This window comes from Miniopterus schreibersii (genome assembly GCF_964146895.1).
Source record: "Miniopterus schreibersii genome assembly, chromosome: 12".
Lineage (NCBI taxonomy): Eukaryota > Metazoa > Chordata > Mammalia > Chiroptera > Miniopteridae > Miniopterus > Miniopterus schreibersii.
The window spans coordinates 7,740,421-7,768,002 of NC_138112.1; the positions used below are offsets into that span (position 1 = coordinate 7,740,421).

The 27,582-nt window shown below is 45.9% G+C and overlaps 1 protein-coding gene across 6 annotated transcripts in view; it reads right to left on the bottom strand.

Annotated features, from left to right (window-relative positions):
- The window catches only part of TTC12 (tetratricopeptide repeat domain 12), a 44,231-nt gene extending 21,847 nt beyond the window's left edge, over nt 1-22,384 (bottom strand). For 2 of the 6 annotated variants that reach the window (XR_014000065.1, XM_081155218.1), the window contains exons 1-8: nt 21,371-21,515; nt 20,713-20,785; nt 13,348-13,511; nt 12,764-12,785; nt 12,093-12,170; nt 11,155-11,276; nt 6,947-7,006; nt 1,803-1,874 (exon numbers count right to left, since the gene is read on the bottom strand). Coding sequence is in view for 5 of the 6 variants with exons in the window: in XM_081155218.1 (XP_081011344.1) it covers nt 1,803-1,874; nt 6,947-7,006; nt 11,155-11,276; nt 12,093-12,170; nt 12,764-12,785; nt 13,348-13,511; nt 20,713-20,785; nt 21,371-21,430 (651 nt within the window). In the remaining variant the exon portion in view is untranslated. Of the gene's footprint in view, nt 1-1,802; nt 1,875-6,946; nt 7,007-11,154; nt 11,277-12,092; nt 12,171-12,763; nt 12,786-13,347; nt 13,512-20,712; nt 20,786-21,370; nt 21,516-21,840; nt 22,119-22,315 lie in introns of those variants that run through there. The other 4 variants (XM_081155221.1, XM_081155220.1, XM_081155222.1 and 1 more) reach the window with 4 other exon arrangements.
- Between the last annotated feature and the right edge of the window lie 5,198 nt (nt 22,385-27,582).

Consider the following 27,582-nt stretch of genomic DNA (forward strand, 5'->3'; position numbering starts at 1 on the left):
AATTCCATCTGACTTCTTTGCGGAAATTGACAAACTGATTCTGGAATGTGTTGGTAATCAAGAGACCCAGAATAGCTAAAATAATCCTTAAAAGGCAAAGTTAGAAGACTGTTTCCCAATTCCAAAATTTACTACAAAGCTATAGTACTCAAGACAATGTGGTATAGACTTAAAAACAGACACGTAGATCAACGGAACAAAATTGAGGGTCCAGAAATAAACCCATGTATTTATGATCAATTGTTTCTTGACAAGGGTGCCAAAATCATTCAGTGGGAGACAGAACACTCTTTTCAAGAAATGGTGCTGGATGACTGGATATCCACATGTAAAAGGGTGAAGCTGGATTCCTTCGTCATATCATATACAAAAATTAACTCAAAGTGGGTCAGAGTTCTAACTTTGACAGCTAACACCAAAAACTTAAAAAAAACAAAAATAGGAATAAATCTTAGATTAGGCAATGACACCAAATGCATGAGCCACAAAAGAAAAATATAGGTAATGTGGACTTCATCAATATTTAAAATTTTTGTACTACAAAAGACACCATCAAGAAAGTGAAATGACAACACAAATAGTAGAAATATATGCCAATCGTTTATTGGATAAGGAACGTGTACCTATAGTACAAATATGGCAAAGAATCTGAAGAGACATTTCTCCAAGGAAGATATGCAGATAGCCAATAAGTACATGAAAAAATGTTCAACATCATTAGCAATCAGGGAAATGCAAATCAAAACAGCACTGAGATACCACTTTACACCCACTAGGATGGCTGTCATCAAAAAGACAGATAATAACCCGTATTGCCATTTCTCTAGGATGTGGAGAAATTGAACCATACACTGCTAGTGGAAATGTAAGATGGTGCAGCCATTTGGGAAAACACCTGGGCAGTTCCTCCAAAGGTTAAACAGAGTTGTCATGTGACTCAGCAGCTCCACTCCTAGGTATTGTTTACAATCAGGAGGGTCGTAAACAAATGTCACACAAAAACTTGTACATGGATGCTCACAACAGCCCAAGTGGAAACAACCCAAATGCTCATGAGCTGATGGATACATGCAATGTGGTCTCTCCATACAGTGGAATACTATTCAGCAGTGGGAGGAATGAAGTACTGACAGCACAACTTGGATGAACCTTGCAAACATTACGCTAAGTGAAAGAGGCCAGTCACAAAAGACCATATACTGTATAATTCTATTTCAATGAAAAGTCTAGAATAGGCAAATGTACAGAGACAGGAGCAGATTAGTGGTTGTCTAGGGACAAGGTGGAGGCAGAGGGAAAGGGGGTGACTGCTAATGGGTATAGGGTTTTGGGGGGAAGTGACAAAAATATCCTAAACTTGATTGTAGTGATGGTTTCACAGCTCTGTGGATATACTAAAAACCAGGGAATTGTATATTTCCCATAAACTGGTATGTAAATAAAGCTGCTGTTAATGATATATAATACCTTAGTGTGAAGATACACCTGCAGGATGACTTTTGGGTAATGAGGTTACAAGCACATTTTGTTTTCATCTCTTTGCTTCACCTTTCTCTCCAGAGGCGCTTCCCCCAGGGCTGACTGAACACTGGTGGAGATATTGCAGAGGGGTTCCTACAGCAGGGGGCACTGCCCTAGATGACCTTCAACATCCTCCCCAACTCTAAGAGCTTAAGATTTACCCTGGAAAATACTAAGAGGTGGATTAATGTCTGACTGACTTGGAGGCACAAGGTTCTCCTCGAGACGACTGGAAGCAGTGTGGTGATCAAATGTGCCCTCGCATCCTTTTAGGAACTTACCATGCTGTAGTTCTTCAGAGCCAGGTGGGCTTTCCCCATGTGGAAATAGGCCTTTGTGCATTTTTCATCACACTGCATGAAAAAGAAGGATAAACCAGAGGTTTCAGAAGATTTGGAGTCATCAGGATCCCTTAACTGTCTAGCTCATGGAGGTTAAGGCCGAGCTTTGTTCTCAGGACAGCTCCCAGAGTTGACAACTAAAACTTTCCCACGCATCTGACACCAAACTAATGGACGCCTGCAAGGAGACTGGATACAGGAGAAAGCTCTCTATCAAGTTGATTATCAGTACCTATCAGTTTGCATTTCCACTTAATGACACTCAGTCAGGAAAGAAACCAGAAACCCTTAGTTTGGAAGAGCTCCTGACCTTGGCAGAACATAGACAACCTGAGATTCTTATGAAAATGCTGATGGCCAGGCTGAACCCCACACCAATGAAACTGTACTTTGAGGTGGGGCCCAGGCATCAATGTTTTTTTAACTCTCCAGGTGATGTAAATATGCAACCAGGACTGAGAACCACTGGATGGTTAGACGAGAGGACCATTTATTCTGGGCAAACAGCTGAGGTCACCATTACATCAGCCTGGGAGGTTCCTCCCCTGAAATAAACCACAACACATATACTGGGAGCTTATCCTCTTATCGTTTAAGGTCAGGAGGGATGCCCCTTTCGAAAGGCAGGACTGAGACTTGAGGCTGGGCCCTCCTGCACGGGGCCCTGCACCAGCCTGCTCCTAGTCATTACAACCCCAGAGGGAATGGCTGGCTCAGACATAAACTATAATTCAAAACATCCAATTAAGTAATTGAATCCCTTTCATGTGCAAGGCACTGGGCCAGGTCAGATGCCCTTCAGGGTTTAGATTTAAAGAGGTTAAGAGTGAGGCTCAGGAGTCTAAAAAGCCCTGGGCGAACCCCTGGTGTGGCTCTCACCAGGAGTGGGATATGGGCCAGGCCCTGAGTTTTCTGATGCCCACTATCCCCACGTGGGAAGTAAAGATAATTATTCTCTCTTTTTCTCTCTTTTTACCTCCCTCCCCCCATCTCTCTCTCTCTCTAGCTGGATCCTCTCTCTAGCTGTGAGGAGGAAATGCTCGTCAAACACTAGCACAGTGCCAGTAATATAGTATCCCCAGCGGCTGCTGCAGTTACAATAGCAATACATTTCAGGACAAAAGAGAAAATGTAAAGAAAAATGAAGTAACAATAGAAGAGGCAACAATAATTGTTATTGGAAAGCCCTTCGTAGGTGCATGAATTTTCATGAATATCGTTTCCTGACTTGTTGCTAAGGGAATGGCAGTAATAATAGTGCTAATAGTGCATTAGTGTCAGTCCTTCCCATATGGTTCATATACATTATTTCATATAAGCCTTACAACAGCTTTAAGACGTATGTTTATCATCCCCATTTTACAGATGAGGAAGCTGAGGGGTGGAGAGGTTCAAGGTCACACAGATGCTAAGTGGAACAGCTGGGATTTAAAATCTGCCCATTTGATTCCAGGCCCCAAAGCCTTAAAAATTACACCAAATCTCCTTCAGAAAAGGGCTACAGCAGCTCAGTAGAAGGAAATGCACTCTGAAGAAATACAGTCTAATGAAGGGCATGCAAAGGAGGACGGGTCTGGGCTGGACCTTGAATAATACTGAGAGGCGAAGGAAGAAGGGAGAATGGGCTGAGCAGGGTCCAGAGGTCAGACTACAGGTGCCTCAGTGGACAGTCCAGTCCAAGGAGCAGGTGCTGGGCGGTGGGAAGACCAGGCTGGGAGGGGTGAGGGAGACAGTGTCTCCACGTGGAGGCCTTGAGGATGAGTGATCAGTGGCCATGTGTAGGAAGGTTGGTCTGGAGGCAGTGTGCAGAACTGACCAGAAGGAAAGGCAGGGAGATAGGAGGAGACCCAAACGATCACTTAGAATAAGGGACTAACATCTGACGTCCTAGTGACGGTGTGAGTGAAAGGAGGGTGCAGATACTAGAGCTTTGTCAAAGAAAGAATTGAGCCTGGCGGGCATGGCTCAGCAGTTTGATTAGGATCCAAGAGATCGCGGTTTGATTCCCGGTCAGGGCACTGCCTGGGTTTCGGGCTCAGTCCCCAGCAGGGGGCGTGCAGGAGGCGGCCGATCAATGGCTCTCTCATGATTTATGTTTCTATCTCCCTCTCCCTCTCTCTCTCTCAAATCAATAAAAAAATATTTTTTAAAAAAATAAAAAAGAAAGAATTGAGCAGCCAGCACCACTAACCATGAATGGTAACGGGGTAAGAGGGTGTTGAGTGAAAAGCGTGGGCGCAGATGCCTGGAAGCCGTCGTGTGCCATTAGCAGAGAGGCAGTGAGGGCAGGCTGAGCGGAAGATGACGTTGTTTCAGATGCTGCTCAGACAAGCAGGTGGGGACTGGCAGGAGGCGCAGACACGCAGCCCTGGAGCCCGGGGAGGCGGACACAGGGGAAGCAGGTCCGAGAGCCACTGCAGAGATGAGAGCTGAACCTGTGAGAGGAAACGAGAGCTCTGAGGGAGAAACTGCAGAGAGAAGAAAGGCAGGGAGCTGAGGACGGGGCCCTGGAAGATCCACGAAGGGGGGGGTTGCGGAGTGGGACAGGCGTGGTCAAGGGAAAAGGAGGAAAGGCAGCACTGCCGCTCCTGAGAGCCACGTGTCCACAGAGCCCGGTCCACGCCCGCCGCGGGCCACGGGGAAGGGATGTCGCTGCGACTACCTTCCTCAGACACCGAGGCAACAGGCTGCTAACGGACTGTCTCCCTCTTCTGCTTTGATCCTGTGTACACCTCACGAGGGTTCTCAGGAGACCCCATGTCCTCGGAAAGGAAGCCTGCTTGGGAGGGAGCCGTGTGTTATCGTGGAGGCAGAGCTCGGCGAGAGAGCAACGGTCTGACCCGAATTAAACCAGCTTCGCTGCTGACCTTCCTGACGAGGAGCCGCAGTGTTGAAATGCCATCACCTGGGCTTGTCCCTGCCAGTTCAGTGTCAGGACCACGAAGCTGGCGTGAAGACACTAACACTAACAAGTGCACGCCCTTCACCATTCGTACGTTACTTTAAAGAGAGTGAGACTTCTTAGCTCACAGCTTTGACGCAGAGCTCGCCTGTTGGTTCTTAGAGCTCCTTTACATTTTTCCATCCCTCCAAGTGTTTACCCAAACCTCTTCAACTGGGAGCCTCGCTGGGCCTTTAACGAGACTGGCTGCTGAGCGTCAGCACTTTCTAATGTCAGCTCTGTGGGGCCTGCGTTGCCTGGGTCTCACTATTAATTACACTGTGTTTCAATTAACATTTGGGAACAGACCAGTGTGCTACCCTGAGCGACAGTGTGGCTACCGCTCTGGTCCTTTTCAGATCAGAAAAGACAGCACTCAAAGCCCCAAAAGGTGATTTCATTTCTTGCACAGACTGGAGTGAGACCCCCAGCCAGGCACTGTGGGGTTCAAGGTTCTCATGGGGAGGTGTTTTAGTAGATAGTTCAGAGCACCAGTGATATTAGACCAACATTCGCTGCGCGGGCCTGCACAAGTCACTTCATTATCTCCGAGGGCAGGTTTCCATGCCAGGAAGCTATGGACCACAGTGGGACTGAACACAGCAGAACAGAATGACGCGAGGCCCAAATGAGACAGCTTAAGGCCAGTAAGCAGCGAATGGCGGTTTTGCTGTTATTGTTAGGACAACTGAGGAAAACGTCCTTGCCTCCCTCTTCTCTTACAGAATGATGGTGATTGTAGAAAAAAGAAATCAACGACCCCGCAGAGTGATGGAGCAGGCTAGTGGACCTGTGCTGCATCTGTGAGGCCCCAATGTCTTCAGCTCTGGGGATGTCTTCAGCTCTGGGCCATTCCTGTAGCTTAAAGACTGTAACCATGTGATGGGAGGAGATCTGCCACCACATGTTCTAGGGGATAAAGAAGTTAAGCCCACCAGGTGGCAGCTTTGGAGGACCCTGGTGTTTTATAAACCGCTATTTAGTGAAAGTGAACTTCTCACTCACTCCTGCTCCCTGGCTTACCCTCTCAGTAGAAACTAAGGAAGTGGGCATGGCCAGTGTGCTGAGGTCACAGGGTGCTCCTGTTTGGGCCACGTGCTCATTTGGCTGGGGTGGGGGTACTGTTTGGGGAATCAAGTCACAAGATAAATCTGGCACATTCTCCTGGCACTGCAATTGTGCTTGATTATGTTATTTAAAACAATATGAATATATTAAGACAAACATAAATTTTATGGAGTGCAATACAAAATTCACAAGGATTTTAAAGATAAAACACATGTCTAAAAAGAAATGTCATGCTCTCTGCTTCTAGGCCCTCCAGGGGCTCATGTTCCTTCTGTCAGCAGCACTTGGGCGAGGAAGTAAGAGAAGCATGGACGTGGGTTGTTCAGTCAAAGCCCCTATGACAGTGTAACCTAGAGGATTATGGACTAAGGGCTGTTTAACTATTTACTCATCTGAAATAATGTCCCTAAGAAGTGATTGCGACATTTCTCTTTTAAATACTCTTCTAATATTTCCCCCAACAGTGCTTATTTCTCCCACCTTCAATTGTCTATTTTGGTAGATTTCGGAGGAAACACCAAGCACAGTATTATGCTGTCTGCCAGGCTGAACAACAGGAATTCTTTCTTCTGATTAATCCGCTACAAACAGGGGGTGCTAAAATTCATTTCCAAGTTCTTAGAGCTGGAGAGAAAAGCACAGGCTGGTGGGAAGAATGACACTGCAGAAACAAGATCCCACTGGCTCCAGAAAGAGGAGGAGGCATGACCACTGTCACAGGAAGCAAGCGTCCGATGACACAATAGCGGAGGAGGTGCCGCTGCACAGTCGACCTTGGAAAACCAAATGAACAGCAGCTTCTTTGGAGTGCTTACCAAGAGGCAGGTATTTTATGTATATCATCACAACCCTCAAGACAATTCTATTCCAGCCATTTTACAGATGAGGAAACTGAGGCTCTGACTGCAGTGCCTATACCCTTTCCTACCACAGACGAGGAAACTGAGGCTCTGATTGCAGCGCCTATACCTTTCCCTACCAAGATGCACTGGCAGGTCCCCTCTATCCACTTCAGGACTGAAGCATCTGGCCCAAGCCAACCCAACTCCATCATGCGGAAAAGGAAACATCTTACCTTCAGAGCCCAGTCGCAGTCCACTAATGCCTTCTGGTAGTCCCCGAGTTTTATATAAGCCTGTAATGACACAAATGGCTGCTGTCCACATACAGCTCTGTAGCAAGCAGTCTTAGCAAACACAGAAAGCGCAGTCCAATGGTGATGAGAAGTAACTGGTCCCTCCCCGCAAGTCAGGGTCCCAGCAGGAAACATACGGACACTCAGGTGATAAGGAAGAGAGTTTATTAAAAGGTGAGGGCAGGGCTTAGGGAAACCAACAGGAATGAGCCCAGATGGAAGCTACAAAGCAGGAAAGTCAAGGGGCCAGTCCACAGAGGTCAATTCTCAGGGTACAGAGCAGGGCAGGGAAGGGTCTGGGGAGGCAAAAGATAACACGCAGCACACCAAACACGTCTACAAGGGAAGAGCTAGCTTCTGGAGCCTGCCCCCCTGTGACTATTCCAGAAGGAAACCAAAGGATAAAAGCAATAGAAAAGATAGTAAGAGTTGGCAAGAATGTCAACAAATCGGAAACCTCACAGCGTGGGAATGGAAGCCGTGGGAATGAGGTAAGCACGCTGGAAGACAGTCTAGCAGGTCCTCAAAAGAGGGCACCTACAGTAACCTATGATCCAGCAGTGCCGCTCCTGTCCTCCCAAGAGGACTGCCACACGTATGTTCACGGCAGCATTAGTCACAACTGTCACAAAGCAGAAACAATGTAAATGCCCATCGACTGATGAACGGATAAATAAAGTGGGGTCTATCCACACAATGGTATATTAGTCAGCAATGGAAAGGAAAGAAGTACTGATCCATATTACAACATGGATGGACCTTGAAAACAGTCTGTGAAATAAAAGAAGCCAGGCACAATAGGTAAAATATTATGATTTCACTTACATGAAATTCCCAGAGTTAGATGTATAGAAAGTACAGCAAGTCCTCAAATAACATAGTTTTGTTCCATGTTTTTTAGTTATTATGTTGGTGAGATGCTGTAGGAACTTAACTCATTTACATCAACTAGCCTCTGGTGAAACTGGTTTCCTTATGCGCCGTTTTGCTTAAAGCTGCAGAAGCTGGGCTTACTGTAGATTAGTGGTTGCCTAGGGCTGGGGTGGGGGGAAAAGGCGTGAGGGTGGGAGGCTGAGGTGCTTAAAGGGTTTCTTTTCGGGGTAATGAAAATGTTCTAAAATTGACTGTGGTGACAGTTGCACAACTCTGTGAATAGACTAAAAACCACTAAATTGTACACTTCAAGGTGAACCGTGTGTCAATTATATTTCAAGAAGGCTGTTACCAGAAGATAAAGCAAAGTTCATCTTTCCTCATGAGCACAGCAAGACAGAAGAGGTACAGGAAATGGGCAGACACTTAGGAGTTAGACCCTCCCCATGAGCCCTTAGGATTCCCCAGAATTGGGGGAAATTGGGAAAGTCAAGAATTGACTGAGAATTCTGTGATCCACTCAAACTAAACTGAAGTTAGTTCACCTACAGTTTCAAAGAGCTAGTGGCATGTAAACAAGTGAAATGCTCTTGAACAGCCAGACAATGGCTACAGTGCCCTCTGTATGAATTACTGGACACAACAGGTGGTCCAAGAATTCTCAAGTTGCACTCAGTCGACTTTAAGCACTCTTCTTCTGGAATGTTCCCTAAAAAGCAGCGATGATCACCCTGTTATAAGACAGGAAAACCAGGCACCAGGAGGACAAGTGGCTTTGCAGAGTCCCATGGGACACCACTAGTAGAGCCAACACTCCATGTAGGTTTGCACCAGGGCACTGTGACATTCTTAACAATAAAGCTGATGAGGTGACTACATGGTCAGTGTCATAACTCACGGGGAAAGCCAACATTCAGCCAAAGTGAGGAGGGAGCCGGCAACAGCCAGCTAATGAGCTCCTGCAGTGCAGCTCTTTGCATGTATAGAAAGGAAGCTGCTGTGTGGTGCTTTCATTAACTTGGATTCTGTCCTAATTGAAGATGACGACTCTGGCTCTGAGCTTTCTGTTCTATATGGCACCATCCTTTCCTCCAGGCTTTGGGGTTGCATTTGAAAATCAGAGGATGTGAGGAAGAAACCAGCATCCTTCTAGACAACTGTAGCCATGATTTCATGACATTGCTATGCAGGAAACATACAGACTCTGAAAAGGTCTACATGGGCATCAATAATTTCTCTACAGCCTTTTATTTTTTCCTTTCTTTTGTTCTTTTTAAAGCTTGGAATTAACACTCTATAACTTCTCCATTGTCTTTTGCTTGTCCACATTTTAAGAACTACTTTTTCCAAGTGATTTATCTAAATTACACCAGCAATCTATTGATCATAACATTAGCTCCAGGAGAAAAACAAACCGATGAAAGGGTAGGTTGCTCTCTAGCAAGCAGAAACACTTGATTCACGGGGCCCTTATTAAGTGTTTTCTAACACTGCGTGCAAACAGGAGGCATTTTAAAAACAGTCAATGATTCCGATGATTCCTAACGCCAGGCAGCACATTTTGCACTTATTTGTCTCCAAGTGAGCTTTCTCTCTGGGAAGCTGGGAGGAATTTTCACCAAAGCTTTCTTTGCATTTACTTATTTTTATCTACAGTCTTAATGTGATCCTCCAGAGCTAATCAAAGTGCTATTTAAACTTGAGTACAGTAAAAATGCAACTAATTTAGATGGATCAGGGTATAGACCATCTGAATTAGATATGTCTGAATTACATAACATTTTAAAAGCAATTCAATTTTATTGTTTCAAATAACTTCAGAGTACAAGACTGAACAAGCATCAGTAGGTAAGTGGGAGACCAAATTTAGTGATAAATAAAAGAAACTATGGTTATTATATTAATTGTCTGCATTTAAATGTTTCTTTTGAACAGTCAACAGAAACTTAATTCCCTTAAATGGACTTATTGTGCTTCCAGTGTTATGTAACTTAACAAGGACTTATTGAACATCTGTTATAAATAAAGCATTAGGGGAAACAGTATACGGCAGTTTTCACCCTCAAAAAATGTATGATCTTGTTAGGGTAATAGTGTAAGCTGCTAAATCAACCTTTGCCCATTTTATTTACCAATCGCTTCTTTGAAACAGTTTTTCTCCACAAATGGAATTAGGAAAATGACATCTAACTCTAGTCCGACTTAAACGCTGAGCTAATGCGGTTATACTGTGCTTGGATGTATTCATCATTAAATCACTGCCGCTTGCCCAACTCTTTGGCCCCCTCGGCTTGGATTCAACACCCTGTAACTTCCCTGTGCTCTTTTGCTTTTCCCCATTTTAAGAACTACTGAGGTCCTGCTTCCTGCTTTCACCACTCTTCCTCAGCACACCGCAGCAGGGCGTCCTTAATCCTGAGTTACAGAAGGGAGCCGATGCGGGCTCTTCCTCTTGTAAGTGACATGGCATCAGTTCATCTCACACAGGCCCTGCTCCCAGACACTGACCGTCGGATAATCACGTCCATGAACCTGCCAGGTTTTCAGGCCTGAGCAACAGACAGTTCTACCACACAGAGTCGCAAGTACTTTTCAAGTAAGATCACAGGTACATTTTTGTTTCAACTGAGAACTATCAACCTTGTCCCTTCATTGAGTAGCAGGTAATAAACATCTGGGTGACAGTTTTCACCTGGCATTCCAGGAAACTGAGGGCATCTGTGATGTAAAACTGAGGTGTTAGGGATTTCAGAAACTCAAAATTGGCTCTAGTCCCATCAGCTATCCAGTCAACCCCAGTCACCGAATCTTAATCAAAGAGGGACATAATGAGTTAGAAATCAACAGGAGAGCAGCCCTCGGAGTTTAGACCACTATTAAACAGGAGGCTGGACAATCCAGCAGTGGCAGAATCCCAGGGTCTCATGGGTCAGTCCAGGCCACTGGTTTTCTCCTTTACCCACATGGGAAAGTGCCTGGTTACCATCAGCGATGTCCTGGAGCTGACTTATACAAAGGAGAGAACTGATCACACATAGCTCTTCCCAAGCCCTCCTTCCATGATTTTAAGTTGGTGGCTTGCAACTGGATCATGGTGACAGTATTTATACTGTGGAAATTGGCAAATGCTCCATACAGGTCAGTTTCTCCCTTACCCCAACCAGAGCCAGTTGTTGTCACACCACAGGCACCATCTAGGCTCATCTTTCTCAGACTTCACAAGATTAGTGGCTCTGTTGCTGAGAAAACCCCGTGGACATGCGTGGCTCACTGACCTGGGCTCGGTTGGTGTACAGAACCTGCATGTCCTTCAGCTTCTCCAAACCCTCACTGTAGCAGAGGATGGCCGTCTCGTAATCGCCTCTGGCAAACGCTTCATTCCCCTTTTCTTTGAGGGCTAAGAGAGTAAGAGTCATACAGGTGAGCTCTCCCACACACTGGAAAATGCTTTGACTTTATTCCCCCGATTTTCCAACTCCACTCTGAAGGTGAGAGCTTTCATCAATCCAAAGGGGACCCATCACTTGTTTCTCTCTGCAGATATTTAGGACTGGCTCCTTTAAGGATTTTTCTCCAAATTCACCCCGTCTTCTAAGGAGCTTCTCATAAAAAGTAAATGTTTCTGCCACAAGGCTGAGAACCACTCCATACTTGCCACAAAGACCAAGTCTGCGCATTCAGTGTTTCATAAAAAGGGTCAGACGACTAGTTTTCCAGCCAGTGTGGTGTCCTTCAGTCTGCAGCTCACAGGCCGCTGGGTGGTATAAAATCAATACCTAAAGCATTCTGTCATGTGTACCCCCTGCCACACACACACACCTGTCTTTTCATGTCTCCTCTCCCTTCTCACATCTTTGTTTTCTTGTTTCATTTTTATTTATTTACTTGCCTGTGCCTCTGGCTAGCCAGCAGTAGCTCACTCCCACCCTCCCTCCTTCCGAGTACTGTTTGGCGCTGCTCCATCTGACCTGCCAAGTCCACACACAGGCTTTACAAGGAGGCGGGACTGTGGAGGTGGCTGACGGCTATGCCCCGCCCCTGTTCGCTGCATGGGGACAGAGGGCAGACCACCCCCAATGGTTTCTGCCAGGTCTCACCGCCGAGGCCCACTCGAACCCACCCATTGGAAGTCTTGACGTTCCTGAACATCAGCAGACAGACTCGTTCTAGCACAAATCGTCCCAGCTATTGAAAAGCGAAGGCTGACAATTACCGTCTGCTAAGACTCTGTTTTCCCTTCTTCTCTTGGCTCGTTCCTTTGCATCCCTCTCCAGAGATGACAAGAAGGCCTCTTGACAGCAGAGTAATTTCAAATATTAAAAAGAAAAATCCAATACTATAATCAGTTCTTTATTTCACATTCAGAAGAAAACTACTTTAAAGTTTTAGAGCCACACTTCTCATGCATACACATGTAGGTGCAAGCGCACACACACACACATAACTAAATGACATCTTAATTTGACATGGTAATCTGTGTGATGTATTATTATACATGAAGGCTATGTCTATGCTTCAAATTTGAGTTATGCCTTTAAAAAGAGATTTTCCCTGAAGGCTGACTTTTTTGTTCCATTTAGCATAATGAGCTTTTGAGCTGAGCAACAGAGGAACTATCTGATCTCTTAAGCAGCTGAGTATAAACTGGAAGATACAGAAAAGCTGAATTCAGTTTACACAGAAGACTGGCCCAGAGAAAAGACAGAAGAGCCTCCAAGAGCTGTTCCCTCAGACCACCAGCCACAGAACTGGGTGATTAGCAGGTTTTTGCTCATGGGTTGTTTGTATACCCAAAGGCTATAATTTAAGGGTTTGGAAGCTGCAGTCAGTAAACACTGATCCTAAATAAATCATACACATTGGGAAGAGAGATGCTGTCCTTACCTGTGTTTATTTCATCTGTGTTCTGCAAGGCACAAGTTATCATGAAAACAAAGAAACAAATTTCAGAAACAACTCTGATTTTAAGTATACAAACCAAGAAGGCATCAATTACACACAGGGAATAGGGCCATTCCCTTTAACCACTAATCCAGAAGGGCCCAAAATTCGGGGGACCTGCTTTAAATCAGGAGATCTGATTATGGGCCCAATTATCATGGGGCTAAGTCTGCAGAAACAAGGGTGACCAGAAAAGGGACCTCAGCTGTGGCTATAGGAGTTGGAAATATAAGTTAGCATAATATGCCCTAACAGTACAGCTTAAATATGGTTCCAAACTTAGGGGGTGGAGAGGGCAAATTTTCATTAAAACAAACCCAAAGGGTTGTTTAAAGATGACCCAGAAGGAGCAAGAAAAACAACAACAGAGTTTATAATTCCTTATGGAAAATAGATCTAGTAAATCTAAAAAAACAAAACTATTTCAGCGTCACCAGACAGTTTGAGATTAAGCGACTACCCCTTCTGCCTCAGTGCAGACCCCTCACTATGTCTGTGTATAGAAGTCCACCATAGAGAAAGGAAACCTTCGCAGGAGCTTGTGCAGGACTGATCATGGTCTTGTCCACGGTGGTCCTGCATCTGTCCTTGTCCTGGTCTTCCCCTGTGAGCAGTAGCCTCTTTTCTGTCTTGAGGATGGCTTTCTCTTGTACAACCGGGTCCTTAGAATTCATCTCCTGGATTAAACTGGCTAGAGAACAAATCGGATGTGAATTGTTCACACAAGGTCTTTAGCAGTGAAGACTGCTCACCAGGAAGGACAGTGTGGAGCATGCATAGGAGACTCTTATTTTTCAGCTTCATTGAGATATAATTAACATATAACATGCTGCAAGTTTAAGGTGCAAGTTTAACATGATGATTTGATACATGCTGTGAAATGATTCCTACAATAAGCTTAGTTAATACATCCATCTGCTCATATAATTACTTCTGTGTGTATGGTGAGAACATCTGAGCTCTACTCTCTGAGTAACTTTCAACTATATAATACAGTATTAACTACAGTCACCATGCTGTACGTTAAGCCCCCAGAACATATTCATCCTATAACTGGAGTTTATACCCTTTAACCAGTGTCTCCCATTTCTTAAAGAAGGTTCTAAATAGAAAACAAAAATTAGAGCAATTAGAACCAATGAAAAAAAAATTAAGAAAAGGATTTGTTTTGCCTGGAAAAAGCTTCAGGAGAATTTAACCATGGCCTTCAAGGAAAAGAATGTTAAGCCACTTGTTTAATTCAACAATTTATGAAGAGCTTATTATGAGTTAGATATTATGCAGAATGCTGTACAGGTAACAATGATGAATAAAAAAGATCCTTATTTTTAGAGCATTTACAATCATGTGTGGGAGACAAACAGGTAAATAAAGGCAGCTCTGAGATCACAAAATAACAGCCATTGATCCTACCCTTACCTGTCTTCACTTTACTGCCCACCCAGCTTAGGTTCCATGGTCCATCACTTGGCCACCACCCCACCTGCCAGGCAAAACTCCAACTCTAAGTGAATCCAACTCTTCACTTTCGGGGCCTTTATTAGGCATGCTGAGTACTGATAGAGAAAGACAGACGGACGCCTGAGGGGAGTGGTCCTGACTCAACCGGACTGCCAATGATGCTCAGCAATCGTACTGTTACCCTGGTACAATTCTGACACCAATTCCTGTGTGTGTGTGTTTCCCACACCACCAAGCAGATCTCTGACACCAGCTGGGTATCCTACAAGTCAACCCAATTCTGACACTATCTACCTGGAGACAGCAGCAGATTCCACAAGTTAAGGGCTCAGTCCTACTGGACTGCCCACACCCTCCCATTCCCCACACTTCAGAGGCCAGTTAAAAGCCCAGGTTGTCACCATTACTTCTTACCAAACAGCTACAGATTGGAGGTCCCCACACCTCCTCCTCTGGTTTGATTTATTTGCTAGAGTGGCTCACAGGACTCAAAGGAACATTTTACTTACCAGGAATAGCCAGATGGAAGGGATTCATAGGGCAAGGTATATGGAAAGGGGGTGCAGAACTTCTAAGCTCTCAGAGTGCTCCACCCTTTCCAAATCTCAGGTGTTCACCAACCTGAAAGCTCTCCAAACCCTGCCCTCTGGGTTTTTATGGAAGTGTCACTACACAGGCATAACTGATCAAATCACTGGCCATCAGGAATCGATTCAACCTCCAGCCCCTCTCCCCTCCTCAGAGGGTGGGACTGAAAGTTCCAACAGTCCAATCACAAGGTTGGTTCCACTGGCAACCAGCCCCATCCTGAGGATCCAAAGTCACCTAGTAACATGAATTCAGGTACGGATGAAAGGGGTTTGTTATGAACATCTTTATCTTTCCAATCACTTAGGAAATGACAAGGGTTTGGGGAGGTCTGTGCCAGAAACAGGTATGAATAAATATGTATTTCTTATCATAAATCACAATATAACACTAAGGCAAGTCATCCTGTTACCCTAGTAGTTAGCTAATTATTGATAGGAGAGGAAGGGGAGGGGAAGTCAGACATTTTTGAGCATATTCAATGGGGAAGCAGAGGCCTGTTTGCTTCACCAAGAAGCTATAGCTTCACACCCCCACCCCCACCCCCAGGCAACTACCAGTTCACTCCCTGCAGGTCAAAGGGGACGGTAAACACATGTGCAATAAAGTCAAAATGGCACAGGTAGAGGCACTTAACCATAGAGAACTGTGGGTCTAACCTGGGAAAGTGATCATTCATCAGGGGATGAACCCCACTGAGAGCTAGGGAAAGTCTAGGAAGTTGATTGGTTATTTTGAAAAAGCTTCCCCCCTCTGTCTCTCTGTCTCCCCCCCGCCCTTGCCCTCTCTGACCCATACTAGCCCTGTGGGTTCTCGAGTTCTCAGTCCATAGCCATGCAGCATAGCAGCCACATTGCTGATAACCTTGCAGACTCCAAATGCACGCTCCAGGTGGGAGCCTGCATACAGCAAAGCAATGGATTTTAGCCATGAAGCTAAGCTAAGCTAGCTGGATGCTCGCCTGGGACTAAGCTTTAATGTGGCACAGGATTTCTGGACATTGACTATTTCTGGCCCTGATTTAATATGGTGGATAGAGGGTGATGGGACATTGGAAGCTCAGGGGCCGCAATCACAAATAAATCATCTTGCCACATCCATATCACAATCTCCCACATGTGGATCCTTGAAATGCTTTTCTTGCGATGCTATGGAAGAGCCTATTTCCCACCGACAATCCTATCTTTCTCTGAAGAACTTTAAAAAATTATCTCCAGGGGGGTGGGGGAGGTAAGAGAGGGTAAAGGGATGATAAATGCTGATGGGAGGAGACTTGACGGGGGGGGGGGGGGGGGGGGGAACGGACGACACACAATACAGTATGCAGATGATGCATTAAAGAATCGCATACCTGAAACCTCTATCATTTTATTAACCCATGTCACCCCAATAAGTTCAATAAAACAAAACAAAATTGTCTCCAATCTAAACCTGACCATTTCAAACAGATGACCTTGCTTATTAATGAGGGGAGGAAAGAGGTGCCACCAGATAGGAAATCCAACTTCCTGCCACCAAACTACAGAGTGCCAACCTCATATCCATTCTGTGGGAAAAGTATCCCTCCTGTGTAGGAAGCTAATCTCCCCTGTGCTCACCACACCAGGATCCTGTTTTACATAATCAGGAATCTGCATCACCAATTAATCATGGCCTTTCACAATCTCAACCTCTCCCACTCTGCCAGCTTCTTCCTATGGGTACTTCCGCACTTTCCACCTCTCCCAAGGCCCTGTCTCCTCCCCCTCACAACTAAACTACTTAAAGGCATTTTCCTGTTCCTATTTCTTCATTTCCCACGCACTCTTCGAAGTAAATGTTCACATTTTTTTAGTCAAATATTTCAAATAAACAAAAATATGACATTTTTTGTTTCCACACCATCTGTAAGTTAATAAGTAACTTTCTCTAGCATGTTTTAATGTTTAGTATTTTGTATCATTTAGCTTTTTCAGCATAACACACCACCCCAAAACTCAGTGCTTAAAACAACTACCATTTATTTAGCTTTAGTTAGTTGACAATTCTCTAAGTCAGCAATTTGGGCTGGGATCAGCAGGCCAGTTCTTCTGGTTTCAGCTGGGCTCATACATGTTCATGGCCAGCTGTCAGTCAGCTAAGTGGCTCTCTTCTGATCGTTGGCTGGCTGTTGGTTGGAACAATGAGGGCGACTAGGGAAAGGGTATCTCATCCTCTGGCAGGGGTTTCTGAGAGTGGCATGAGAGTAAGCCCTACTGCACACCTACTTTTCAAGCTTCTGCTTGTGTCATTTTTACAAACATCCCTTTGGCCAAAGCAGGTCACATGACCAACCCAGATTCAAGAGATGGAGAAACAGGCCCTACTCTTGATGGAAAGACAGGAATTTGTGGCCATTTTTCCGATCTACTAGAGCATTTATGCATGTGTCACCGGTCCAAAGGTTCATGTGCCTGACACTTTAAAAAGCCAGTATTCAAAATGTCTGTTTGGAGTAAGGGAAGGTTTATTGATGGAGAAGACACCCAATTGAGAATATGGGGTCCTTACAGGTTCCTCAAATCCATCTTCCCCAAGCCTAAAGTTCAGGCTCCTTTTAAATCAAAGGGAAAAAATGGGAGGGGCAAGAGGTGATTGATGATCCAGATCCCAGACATCTGGGCACCCACAGGGATCTGAGGAAGAGCGGAGAATGTCTAAATCCCTTTGTTCCCCAGATGATCTGAGTCCAGTCTTGAGGCTCCTGCAAATCTTCAATAAACAAACATTATTTTATACATATCTCCCTACCTCTTTGGAAGAGGTACCTTATGGCATGGGGCTATTCTTCCAAAAACTCTAGGCTCAAGCAGAATTCCTCTAATGATTAGTATATCTATAGTAGGAGCTATTTGCCGGAAGGCCATGGGAACAATTCAGGCTAAAATTAAGACAGAATCAGAGACTGAGCATTTCATTGTTACATGTGTGTGTATTTAATCATCCTAAATAAATGGTTTCATAAAATGTGCATTCTTTTGCAACCTGTTGATTCATTTAAATCACTGTATATACCATAGTTAATCCATTCTTACTGATGGACATCCAGGTGTTATGTAATTTTAATTTTTCGCTACAGAAAATAAATGCTAAATTGAATATCTGTGTGCATCTTTTCATGTGCACATATGCAATATATTTTTCAGGATATTGCTATATCAATTTTTACTCCTACAAGCGGTCTACAAGAGTTCCCATTGGCTCCACATCCTTTCTCACACTTGCTATTAACAAACTTAAATTGTTGCCAGTCTCATGAATGAGAATACCTCAGTGATGTTTTCATTTTCCTGAATATGACTGGGATTGAGCATCTTTTTATTAGTTTGTAGGCCATTTGGATTTCCTTTTCTATGAACTGCCTGCTCCTATTCTTGGCCAATTTTCTATTGGGTTGTTTGTCTTTTTCTTATGATTTCCTTATATATTTTGAACTGATTACATATATTTGCAAATATCTTGTCCTTGGGTATGCTCTGTCTTTTCATCTGTTTTTTTAAAGAGAATTGTTGAAGAGACTCTTTTGTATATTTTAAGGTTACAAATATACTATCTTGTGTTGTCTTCTAAAAGTTTTAAGTTTTGTCTTTCTCATTAAGGCATTTAATCTACCTGGAGTTGACTCTCATGTAGGGTACCAGCACCATTTATTGAAGAGTTACCACCTTCCCCACTGATGTGCTGTGTTGCATGTATGAATCTACATGTATGAATCTGCTCTAGGCTGGTCATTCCACTCTCCTGGATTACCCAACTTTGTCAGCACCAAACTACCTTGCAGAATTACTATCACCTTTTAATAAATCTTGGACCATCTGGTAACAACAGTTATCCCACCTTCTTATTTTTCTGCAAAACGGTCTTGATTATATTTTATTTATTGATTGATTATTCTTAGCTCTCTGCTCTTCTGTATGAATTCTGGAATCAGCATGTTAAATTATAAACAAAACACTTTTAGGATTTTGATCTTAATTGTACTGAATCTAGAGAATACTTTGAGGAGAACCTTGATCTTGGACTCCTACCTTCCAGAACTGTGAGAAAATATATGTTGCACGGCAGCCCAAACAGACTAATATACCTCCGTAAACTGAGTTAGAGTCTCCTGCACTTTGCAAGTCTCTTTGTAATATACTTGAAACTATTTGTTTAGTGCCTGTTTTCCCCACTGGACAGTAGATACGGTGAAGGAAGGTAATTCTTGTTTATTGCTACTGTACTCTCCAGTGTTTAGCCATATTTAATACATAGCAAGAACCCAAGAAATGAATGTATAGAATCCATACACATGTAGCTAAGAAAGTTGAATTATAAATAAAATAAAATTAGAAATTCAGTTCCTTAGTCACACTAGCCACATTTCAGACACTCACCTGCCACACGTGGCTACTGGTTACCATAGTGGACAGTGCAGGTTATACCAAAGTTCCGTCCCCACAGAAAGATGTACTGGGCAGTACATGAAGGAACTTTTGAGTATGAATGAGAGTTAGCCAGGTAGAGAAAGATGAGGAGGCAGAGGGAATGATAAAGACATCATGCGGCGTTATGAACCACGAGGATACGGTTAGAGAACTAAAGGCATTTTGCTGCTGCACAAGTGTGAGTCAGGGAGAGGCAGAGGTAAGGAGAGGTCATGGGAGGACTTAAGTCCTGATGAGAGCTTGAAATTTATTGTGACTGTGGAGAGAATCCAAGCAGAGAAGTGTCTGGGTCAGATTTGCATTTCAGATACATTACTCTGTGGGGAGTGTGAGCCTGGAGGCAGGAAAAACAATCAGAGGGTTGTTGAAATAGTCTGAGTAAAAGAACCAGAGCAGAGGGAGGGTTGGGGAGGCAGGAGCTGCAGAAGCAGCCCAATTTGACGGTTGACTGACAGTAGGGCAGAGAGAAGGGAGGAATCCAATGTGCTTGTAAATTTCCAGATGGTGGAGCCACCTACTGAAACCAGAACGAAGGTGACGGTAGGAGAAACAGGTTTTATTTGAGGAAAGGACAGAGGGGGAAGAGATAACTCAATTTTGGAAGCATTAAGTTTGCAGTGTTTTGGGGGATACAGTGGGTATGGCAGTTGGCTCAGAAACAAGGGCTGGGTGGCAATTGGGATGTGAGGGTCGTCAGCAAACGGGTGGTAGTTAAAACCACATGCTTCTAGATCACCTGAAGAGAAAGATGAGTCCTGGGTCAAGGCCAGAAGTCTACAGCACATTTAGGGATGGGCAGAGGAGAGGCCCATGATGAACACAAAGAACACATTATGGATGTATCATTTATCACGTTACCCAAATTATTTTAAAAACTATTTCATTCTTTGGACCCACAGAACCTGCCAGAGGCAGCCATTTCAACACACTTCTATTGGATTTGTAGGGTTTGTTTTTCTGCTTAGTTCCATCCTCAAACAAGCTCCTTGAAGTCTGAATAGGAACTGACCACTTTGGAATTTCTTGAACGTGGCCTGTGGGATCAGGTATGCCCTTTGAGACCCCGCTGTCTTAGCTGGGGAAGGGGGTCTTCCTGCCTAGAGACTTCTGACCTGATTCTCCATGGAAGCGGGCAAAACACGGCAAAGGCAAAATACGGCTGAATTCCACCAGAACGTTAACAGCTTCTCAAGCACCAATTAACAGCCAGAAAATACGACACCCCCAGGCTCTAATATTACTTGTTTCTCAATGCCCCTTCTGTTTAATTTCAATTACATTTTTTCTTAAGAATCATGAATCTGTCAGGTGACCCAGAAAATAACTTAATCATTTCTTTTTAGTTATTCCGCCTCTCTAAAGTAGAATTTAATCTGTTTATCACTCACTGGTACTTACTGATTTCATCCACATTCTTAAGAAATTTCTGCAAGTCTTTCTCCTGATCGCCAGCCATTGTGAACCAGAATCCCTGAGGGAGGCAGCATAAATGATGAAAATTAATAATAACAAAACACTAGGCAGGATTTGTCAGGTTTAGTATTCTTCTAAGACTAAGAGCCAAGTGATTATTTTTAAGGCAGATCTGTGTTTATAAATGCCATGAATGATAACAGCAGGGTGATTTATTTCACTCAACTGCTGTTAAGGCCAAGGGGCACTATGTGTGGTGATACCTCCGGAGACCTGCCAGGCCCCCCTGCACTGGGGAAACCACTCTGCAAAATGTTCCTCCAAAGCCCACATCAGCCACTGTGATTCAGGAACCTGGAGGAAGGAGAGCAGGAGGAGAGCAGTGGACAAGCCTCCAGAGACGGAGGCAGATGCTAATACTTGACTTTGATCATGACAGGCTGGCTCAGCCAGAAGCTTGGGCCTGGTGTAACAGGTAACCAGAGATGGGAGACAATTGCATCTAAATGTCCAAAACTGTTTAAATCTAATCTGGCTTGTTTCTAGGAGTGAACAGAAACCACAAATTGGCTGAAGGGGTTAGAAGGTGATGGCCCCGTGCACCAGCGGGTCTTCCCTTCTCCGGGTCCTTTAGATTACCTACCTCCCCGTTGTTTCTGAGTGAAAAGGTACGTGGTGTACCCAGTGGTTCCCAAAGGCTCATCCACGGCCCATAAAAATCATTCAAAAACTCGTTAAATACACAGAAACCTCAGCTTTAGCGCCACAGATCCTTGGTCAGCAAACCTGAGATAATACCCAGGAAATGTCTCGTTTTAAAAACTCTCTAGGTGATCTGATTTACAACTAGGTTTAGTAGTCGCATAATGCACCTGTAACAGAATTTGAAACCTGTCACAAACTGTTACTCGATCTCTGAGGCTTCACCAGTGACAAGCTGTGTGACCTCAGCTAAGGCCACGGCCTCTCTGAGCCTCAGGGTCCTCGCTCATTCTACGCAAATGGTAACACGGGAGGCCCGCCGTGGGGACTAACTAAAGCCCCAGGCGCGCCAGTGACAAAAGGGGAGGTAAAGCCTTAGCTGTAGGACGGGGCTGCGGACGCGTGGCTTACACAGAAGAGCGGGGGCTCTTTCCAGCTCTAACACGTTGGGCCCAGGAACCAGGCCCGGCGCGGCGAGTCCACTCGCCCGAGGCTCCCGGGGGCAGGAGGGGCTCGGAGCTCGCGCGGGAGGACGCCAAGCCCCCTGGGGCGCCCCCAGCCTGGGCGATGAACCCCCGCAGCGCGGCCAGGGCGGGGGCAGCGTCCGCGCCCCAAGTCCCACTCAGCAGCAGCCGCGGCCAAGGGGACGGCGCGGAAAGGCGCCCCCCAGACGCGCGTCGGCCCGGCGCGGGGGGGCGGGGCCACGGCGTCGTTGCCCGGCAACGGCTCCGCAGCGTCCCTGGATCCCACGGCTGCCGGGGAGGTCCCCGCCCGCCGCAGCCACCGTCCCCTCGGCTGCGGCCCAAACCTGCGTTCTCCGCTCGGCTCTGCCAGCGAGGTCAGGGCCAGGTCCCAGGGCGGGCCCGGGTCACCCCGCTGCACTGACCTGGGGCGCTCAGGGCCGGGCAGGAAATGGCGGCTGTGCGCAGACCACGTCCGACCTCGGCCAGGGGCCGTGGGGGCGTGGCCAGGGTGGGCGTGGCCAGGGCCAGGGCTAGGGTGGGCGTGGCCAGGGCCTGGGCTAGGGTGGGCGTGGTCAGGGCCTGGGCTAGGGTGGGCGTGGCCAGGGTGGGCGTGGTCCCGGCTCAGACTCCCTACCCCGGCTTTAGTTGCTCCGCCCGCAGCTAATCCACAGCCCAGCTGGGGGCAGGGTCCCTGATGGGGGCGGGGGGTGGGAGGTAGAGAGAGAAGCTCCAAGTGACCCTCCCTGGTCCCTAAATCAGCGCCCCGTGTTTGCCTCTTTTTCTCATAAGGAGGGTGTGCGTGGGGAGGCGGGGGCGGGGCTATCTCTCCGGGGCGGGGCCCCAAACGGTGGGAAAACCCCGGTGTACTTGGCAGAGGGGGGCTTGGGTGTGAACCGATTTTGCTGTTAGTAGCCTGAGACCCTCGGAGAGTATGTAACCTCTCTGACCTTCAGTTTTCGCATCATTATTCAGGGACTCGTAGGATCTAGAGCAGACCGAGATGTAGAGCGTGTCCGCGCCTTGCACGCATGCACACACCATTAAAGGGATTCCAGTCTATTTTTTTTAAAGAAAGGTTCAGTTTCGCCCTGGCTGGTGTGGCTCAGTGGTTAGAGCGCTGGCCCCCTGCACTCCGGGCTCTCGGTTTGATTCCTGCTCCAGGGCCCTACCTGGGTTGCAGGTTGATCCCTCTCCTTCCGGGAGCGTGCTACAGGCAGCCCACTGATGTGTCTCTCTCACATGGATGCTTCTCTCTCACTCCCTCGCCCTTCTCCTCCCATCCTTCCACTCTCTCTCTTAAAAAATAAATAAATAGAGAGAGAGAGAGGGAAACACTTGGGACCTCTTGGCAAATTTGTGAGCGCTTTACAGAAATCTGTTTGGTAGGGACTGAGGAGTCCCTGGGGAAAGAGCAAACCATAAAGGGAGAGGTGTCCAGGCAGGGGACCACTCTAGACTAGAGGGTCCCCACTGATTCTGAGTATCGTCTGTTGACTGCTGTGTGGCCTAGGCCCTGCTGGTGCATGTCTGAGCCCCATGGAGAACAGGGGCTGTTGGACTGAAATCTCCGCAAGGCACTGGTGCACGTCCGGCTTGGGTATCCCATAGCGGGGACAGCATGAAGGGGCCAGGGCGCTCTTCTCTTGGGAGCAGACCAAGTCCAGCTTCTGCAGAGTGAGTCCTTCAGCATGGGGCAGGAGGTGGTGGGACCTGGGGACCCAGCAGCACAACCACAGTGGCTGTCCTGAGGGACTGAGATGCCTCGTGAGGAGTAGCAGTATGTGGCAGAGCAGGTTGTTACTACCAGCCATGCCCTGGGAATTCTCAGAAAGATGGGGGCTACTTTACCATGACCTTGGAGCCTGTGGGAATGGATGGAGAAAGAGCAGTGACAGGTTGTTACTATTAGCCCATTTTCCTCTCAGATTTGTGAGGCCTGCAACACACACACACACAGGCATAGTCTCCAACCCCAGGGTCTTTCTTGACACTTTGGGGCTGACAGTCCTAATTACAAATCACTGACTTTGTGTTCCACTGTTTTCACGAAACTCCTGTACCTGGACTCCAGAGATACGGGTAGGGCACAGGGTAGCAAAGAGGGAAGCTATAGGAAGAGGGTGACGCAAGGAAGAGACAAGAGCCCAGGCAAGAGATGGGGGAGATGACTGGGCAGGAGGGATGCAAAAGAGGGGGCAGGCATGTTTGCTCCTAGGTCAAGCTGGAATAATAGTACTCAGCAGCCACAGACACTTGTGACGTCTTCAGAAGTCACTTCCATCTTGCTGATGGCTACATGGGTCTCTGTCCAGCCCAGACGTCCCTCCCAGCCCCAGCCCTATAAATCTGACGATGGGAAAATTAGACTCCGAATCTCTCGAGAGCAGGGATTTTGTTTTATTTTTGTCTTAGTTTTCCCAGCACCTGTCGCTTAGTTGGAACTAAATAAAGATTCATTGAATAGATGAGTTAACCTCTTGCTCAGTAGGGAGGAAGCTCAAATCTGAGTTATTTTAGACGGAAAACGAGTAAGATGTTTATAGTTTCTCTACCTTGGGCTTCCCAGAGAGGTGCATCCTGCAGGACAAACATTGTTACGGTCACAAAATATGTTTTATAGCAAATCACATACTTGACAGGTTGATTGCTCTAAAATATGCGTCCTAGTAAGCCCTGGGTGGTCACTGGGCTGTCTGCAAAGTTCCAGTTTTCCTCCTTTCAGGTGCAAGGTAGGATCTCGCTTCCCTGTGGCCAGGTGACTTGCTCTGTTTAGTGCTGTGTGGGAAGCAAGAAGTGAAGAGGGCAGAGTCTTTAAGAGCCAGTGTGCCACTCACCATGCAAGCTAGCCCTTCTTCCACTTACCCCAGGAACCAGATGGTGGAGGCTGTGTCCGCCTGAGTCCCCAAGTGAGGGGACAGGGACCAGAGATGACTGTCTACCTTTGATGGACATGCGGCAGGAATGAGCAACAGACCTTTCTAGTTATAATGCACAGCAATTTTGGACCTGTTTGTGACACAGAATAACATAGCCCTTCACGTCCGACACAGCCGTTCAGACCATTGTTCTTTACTTGCTACATTGACAAAAACTAGGGACCTTGTGCACGGGTGTACATACATTATGATCATTGTGATTTACCTTTTAAGTGTCAATGTCTGCATTTTCATCTTCAAACACAGAGGAAACATACTTTTAAAATGTGTGACTTGCATTTCAAATATATTCCTCCTAGAGAAACTTTATGAATCCTACTTTCACAACTGCTACTTCCACGGCCCCAAATCCCATGTGTGGTACTTATGTTTCACTTTTTTATTATGTCCTCAACAAAAACTGGAGAGCCCTTGGTCACCTTCCACTGTGTAGTAAATCCGAGAGTTGGAGATCATTGTAAGCCTCTCTCCTCTCGTGCACTCTGCTCTGACTTTTGTGTAAACAATCCTAGCTCTGCCTTTTGTCATCAGTCATACTTTAGAAACTTAAAGAAGAGTATGTACATGTATGTTCTTCTTTATCTCCACCTGGAGTCCGGCGCCACACGGACTGGAGATGCCTGTTAGACAAAACCCTCACCATGGATGGTGGGATAGCTTTACCTTCAAGGCTTAGAAGGGGAAGAAGCTGCAGGAATTTGGTGCTGTTTCTTCCCTCTCTAAAGAGAATTCAAAAATTGGATTTGATTTTATGCCCTAAACATAGATCCTTTCATTATTTAAAAAAAAAAAAAAAGTAGCTACAATTCTTGCCTCTTGTACCCACCCTTTGCTTTTAAGTTCCCACCTTATTATGGATGAAGAAGCAATTTCAGGAAACAGTTACAGGCTTAGTCTGTGTGTCCACAGGGGCAAGAGGCTCCCTTAGGATCTCTGTGTATGGTGAGTAGCACCACAATCACTAACAACAGCGAGATAGTAACTAACAACTAGGTAGCAACCAACACTCTCTGAGCGGCTATGTACCAGGCATCACACTGGATCCTTGACAAGCATCGTCAAACTGCAATCTCTCAACAGCCCTGCAAGGTCCTGTTCCCGTTTCAGTCAAAAACAAAACAAAAAAAGAAAAAAAGAAATGCAACCAGAGGCTTTATGTGACTTGCCTGAGGCTGAGCCAAGATGTGAGCCCTGAGCCAAGGTGGCCCCCTGCTGTCCCATCTCATTGCACTGCCCCTGTGTGTCACCCTTCCCTGGAAGCTCAGAAGGACTTCTCTGCCTGGAAAGGGAGCCCGGCCTTCAGCGCCAGGTGGAAACTGTGCCCGCCCCCTCTGCCTGGCATGGAGTAATACTGCCACCATGTGGCGAGCTGGCTACACTTGACTGCTCCGCCGCCAAGGTTGTCCAACCTTGGCGGCGGAGCAGTCAGCCTGCTGGTCAGACACTTACTCAGTGTTGAGCACCTACTGTCGTCAGGTACTTGGCTAGGCCCCTGCTGCTGCCGCGGCTGCTGCTACTACTATTCCTTCTTAGTGAATTAAATGATGTCAAGGATTTAGGCTCTAGTGAATGTTTAACGTTTTATTCATCATTTAGTTGGAGCACTTTCATCTAGGGGTCATTCGCACCACTCAGAAATTATAATGATGCCTCAGCTTTGGGCAGTGGCTGTTTTTTGTTTATTTTTGTTGTTTTTCCCTCCAAGGCCTTGGGGGCAAGAAATATAGGACCCCGGAGTTACATACTGTTCTGACATGGTCTCCATCTCAATTGTTACAAAAGAGTGGGGATATGTGTTTGGTGCAAACGCCTTTGCTTCTTTTTGTATTAACAGTGTAATAGTAGATTAAAAGCATATCCTTGAAACTTAGAAAACAGAGAAAAGCAAGTCATTCATTATTTTTTACCCTGACACCATCACCATTAACATTTTGGTCTATTTCCTTTCTGTCTTCTGTATTTTATTTATTTGTTTGTTTGTTTGTTTACTTATTTATTTTTGCAATGATGTAACGATGCTGGGAAAACAGTTGCCTGTTCACATGTGGGCTTTGGAAGAAAAGTTTGGGATGGAGATAAAGATTCGAGATTATCAGCACATTCCTAGCAGACTGGAGCAAGAGGATACATGTAGGCGTCCATATACTCAGGCATGACTACTTCTCCTAAGCCAACTTTAATTGTGAGAAGTGAAGAGCACTGGACTTAGAGTCAGACAGATCTCTATTCAAATTCCAGTTCTGTGATTTACCACTGGTATCAGGATTCTTCAGAAAAATAGAACCTATAGGAGACTAACATATAACATATAATATAGATGTAGATAAGATTATAGATATGGAGAGAGAAAGAGAGAGACACACACACATTGGTTGCCACCACACACACCCTGACCGGGTCTGGGGATCGAGACTGCAACCAAGGTATGTGCCCCTGGTCAGAATTGAGCCCAGGACCCTTCAGTTCGTGGACCGATGCTCTAACCACTGAGCAAAACTGGCTAGGGCCACATACTGATTTCTTTTATTAAATTGAAATTAATAGGATCCTTTCTGTTTCAAGTAAAAACAAATTCCACCCAATAGACTTAAGTAAGGGAGATATGTTGGTTCTCGAAACTGAAAAGTCCATGACTTTGTCAGTCACGGCTGGATCCAGGGCCCCAATGCCACTGAGTTGGCCCTGCTTTTTGTGCGTTGGTTTCAATCTCAGGCACTCTTTCTCCTCGGCATGGCACCTTTTCTCATGGGTTC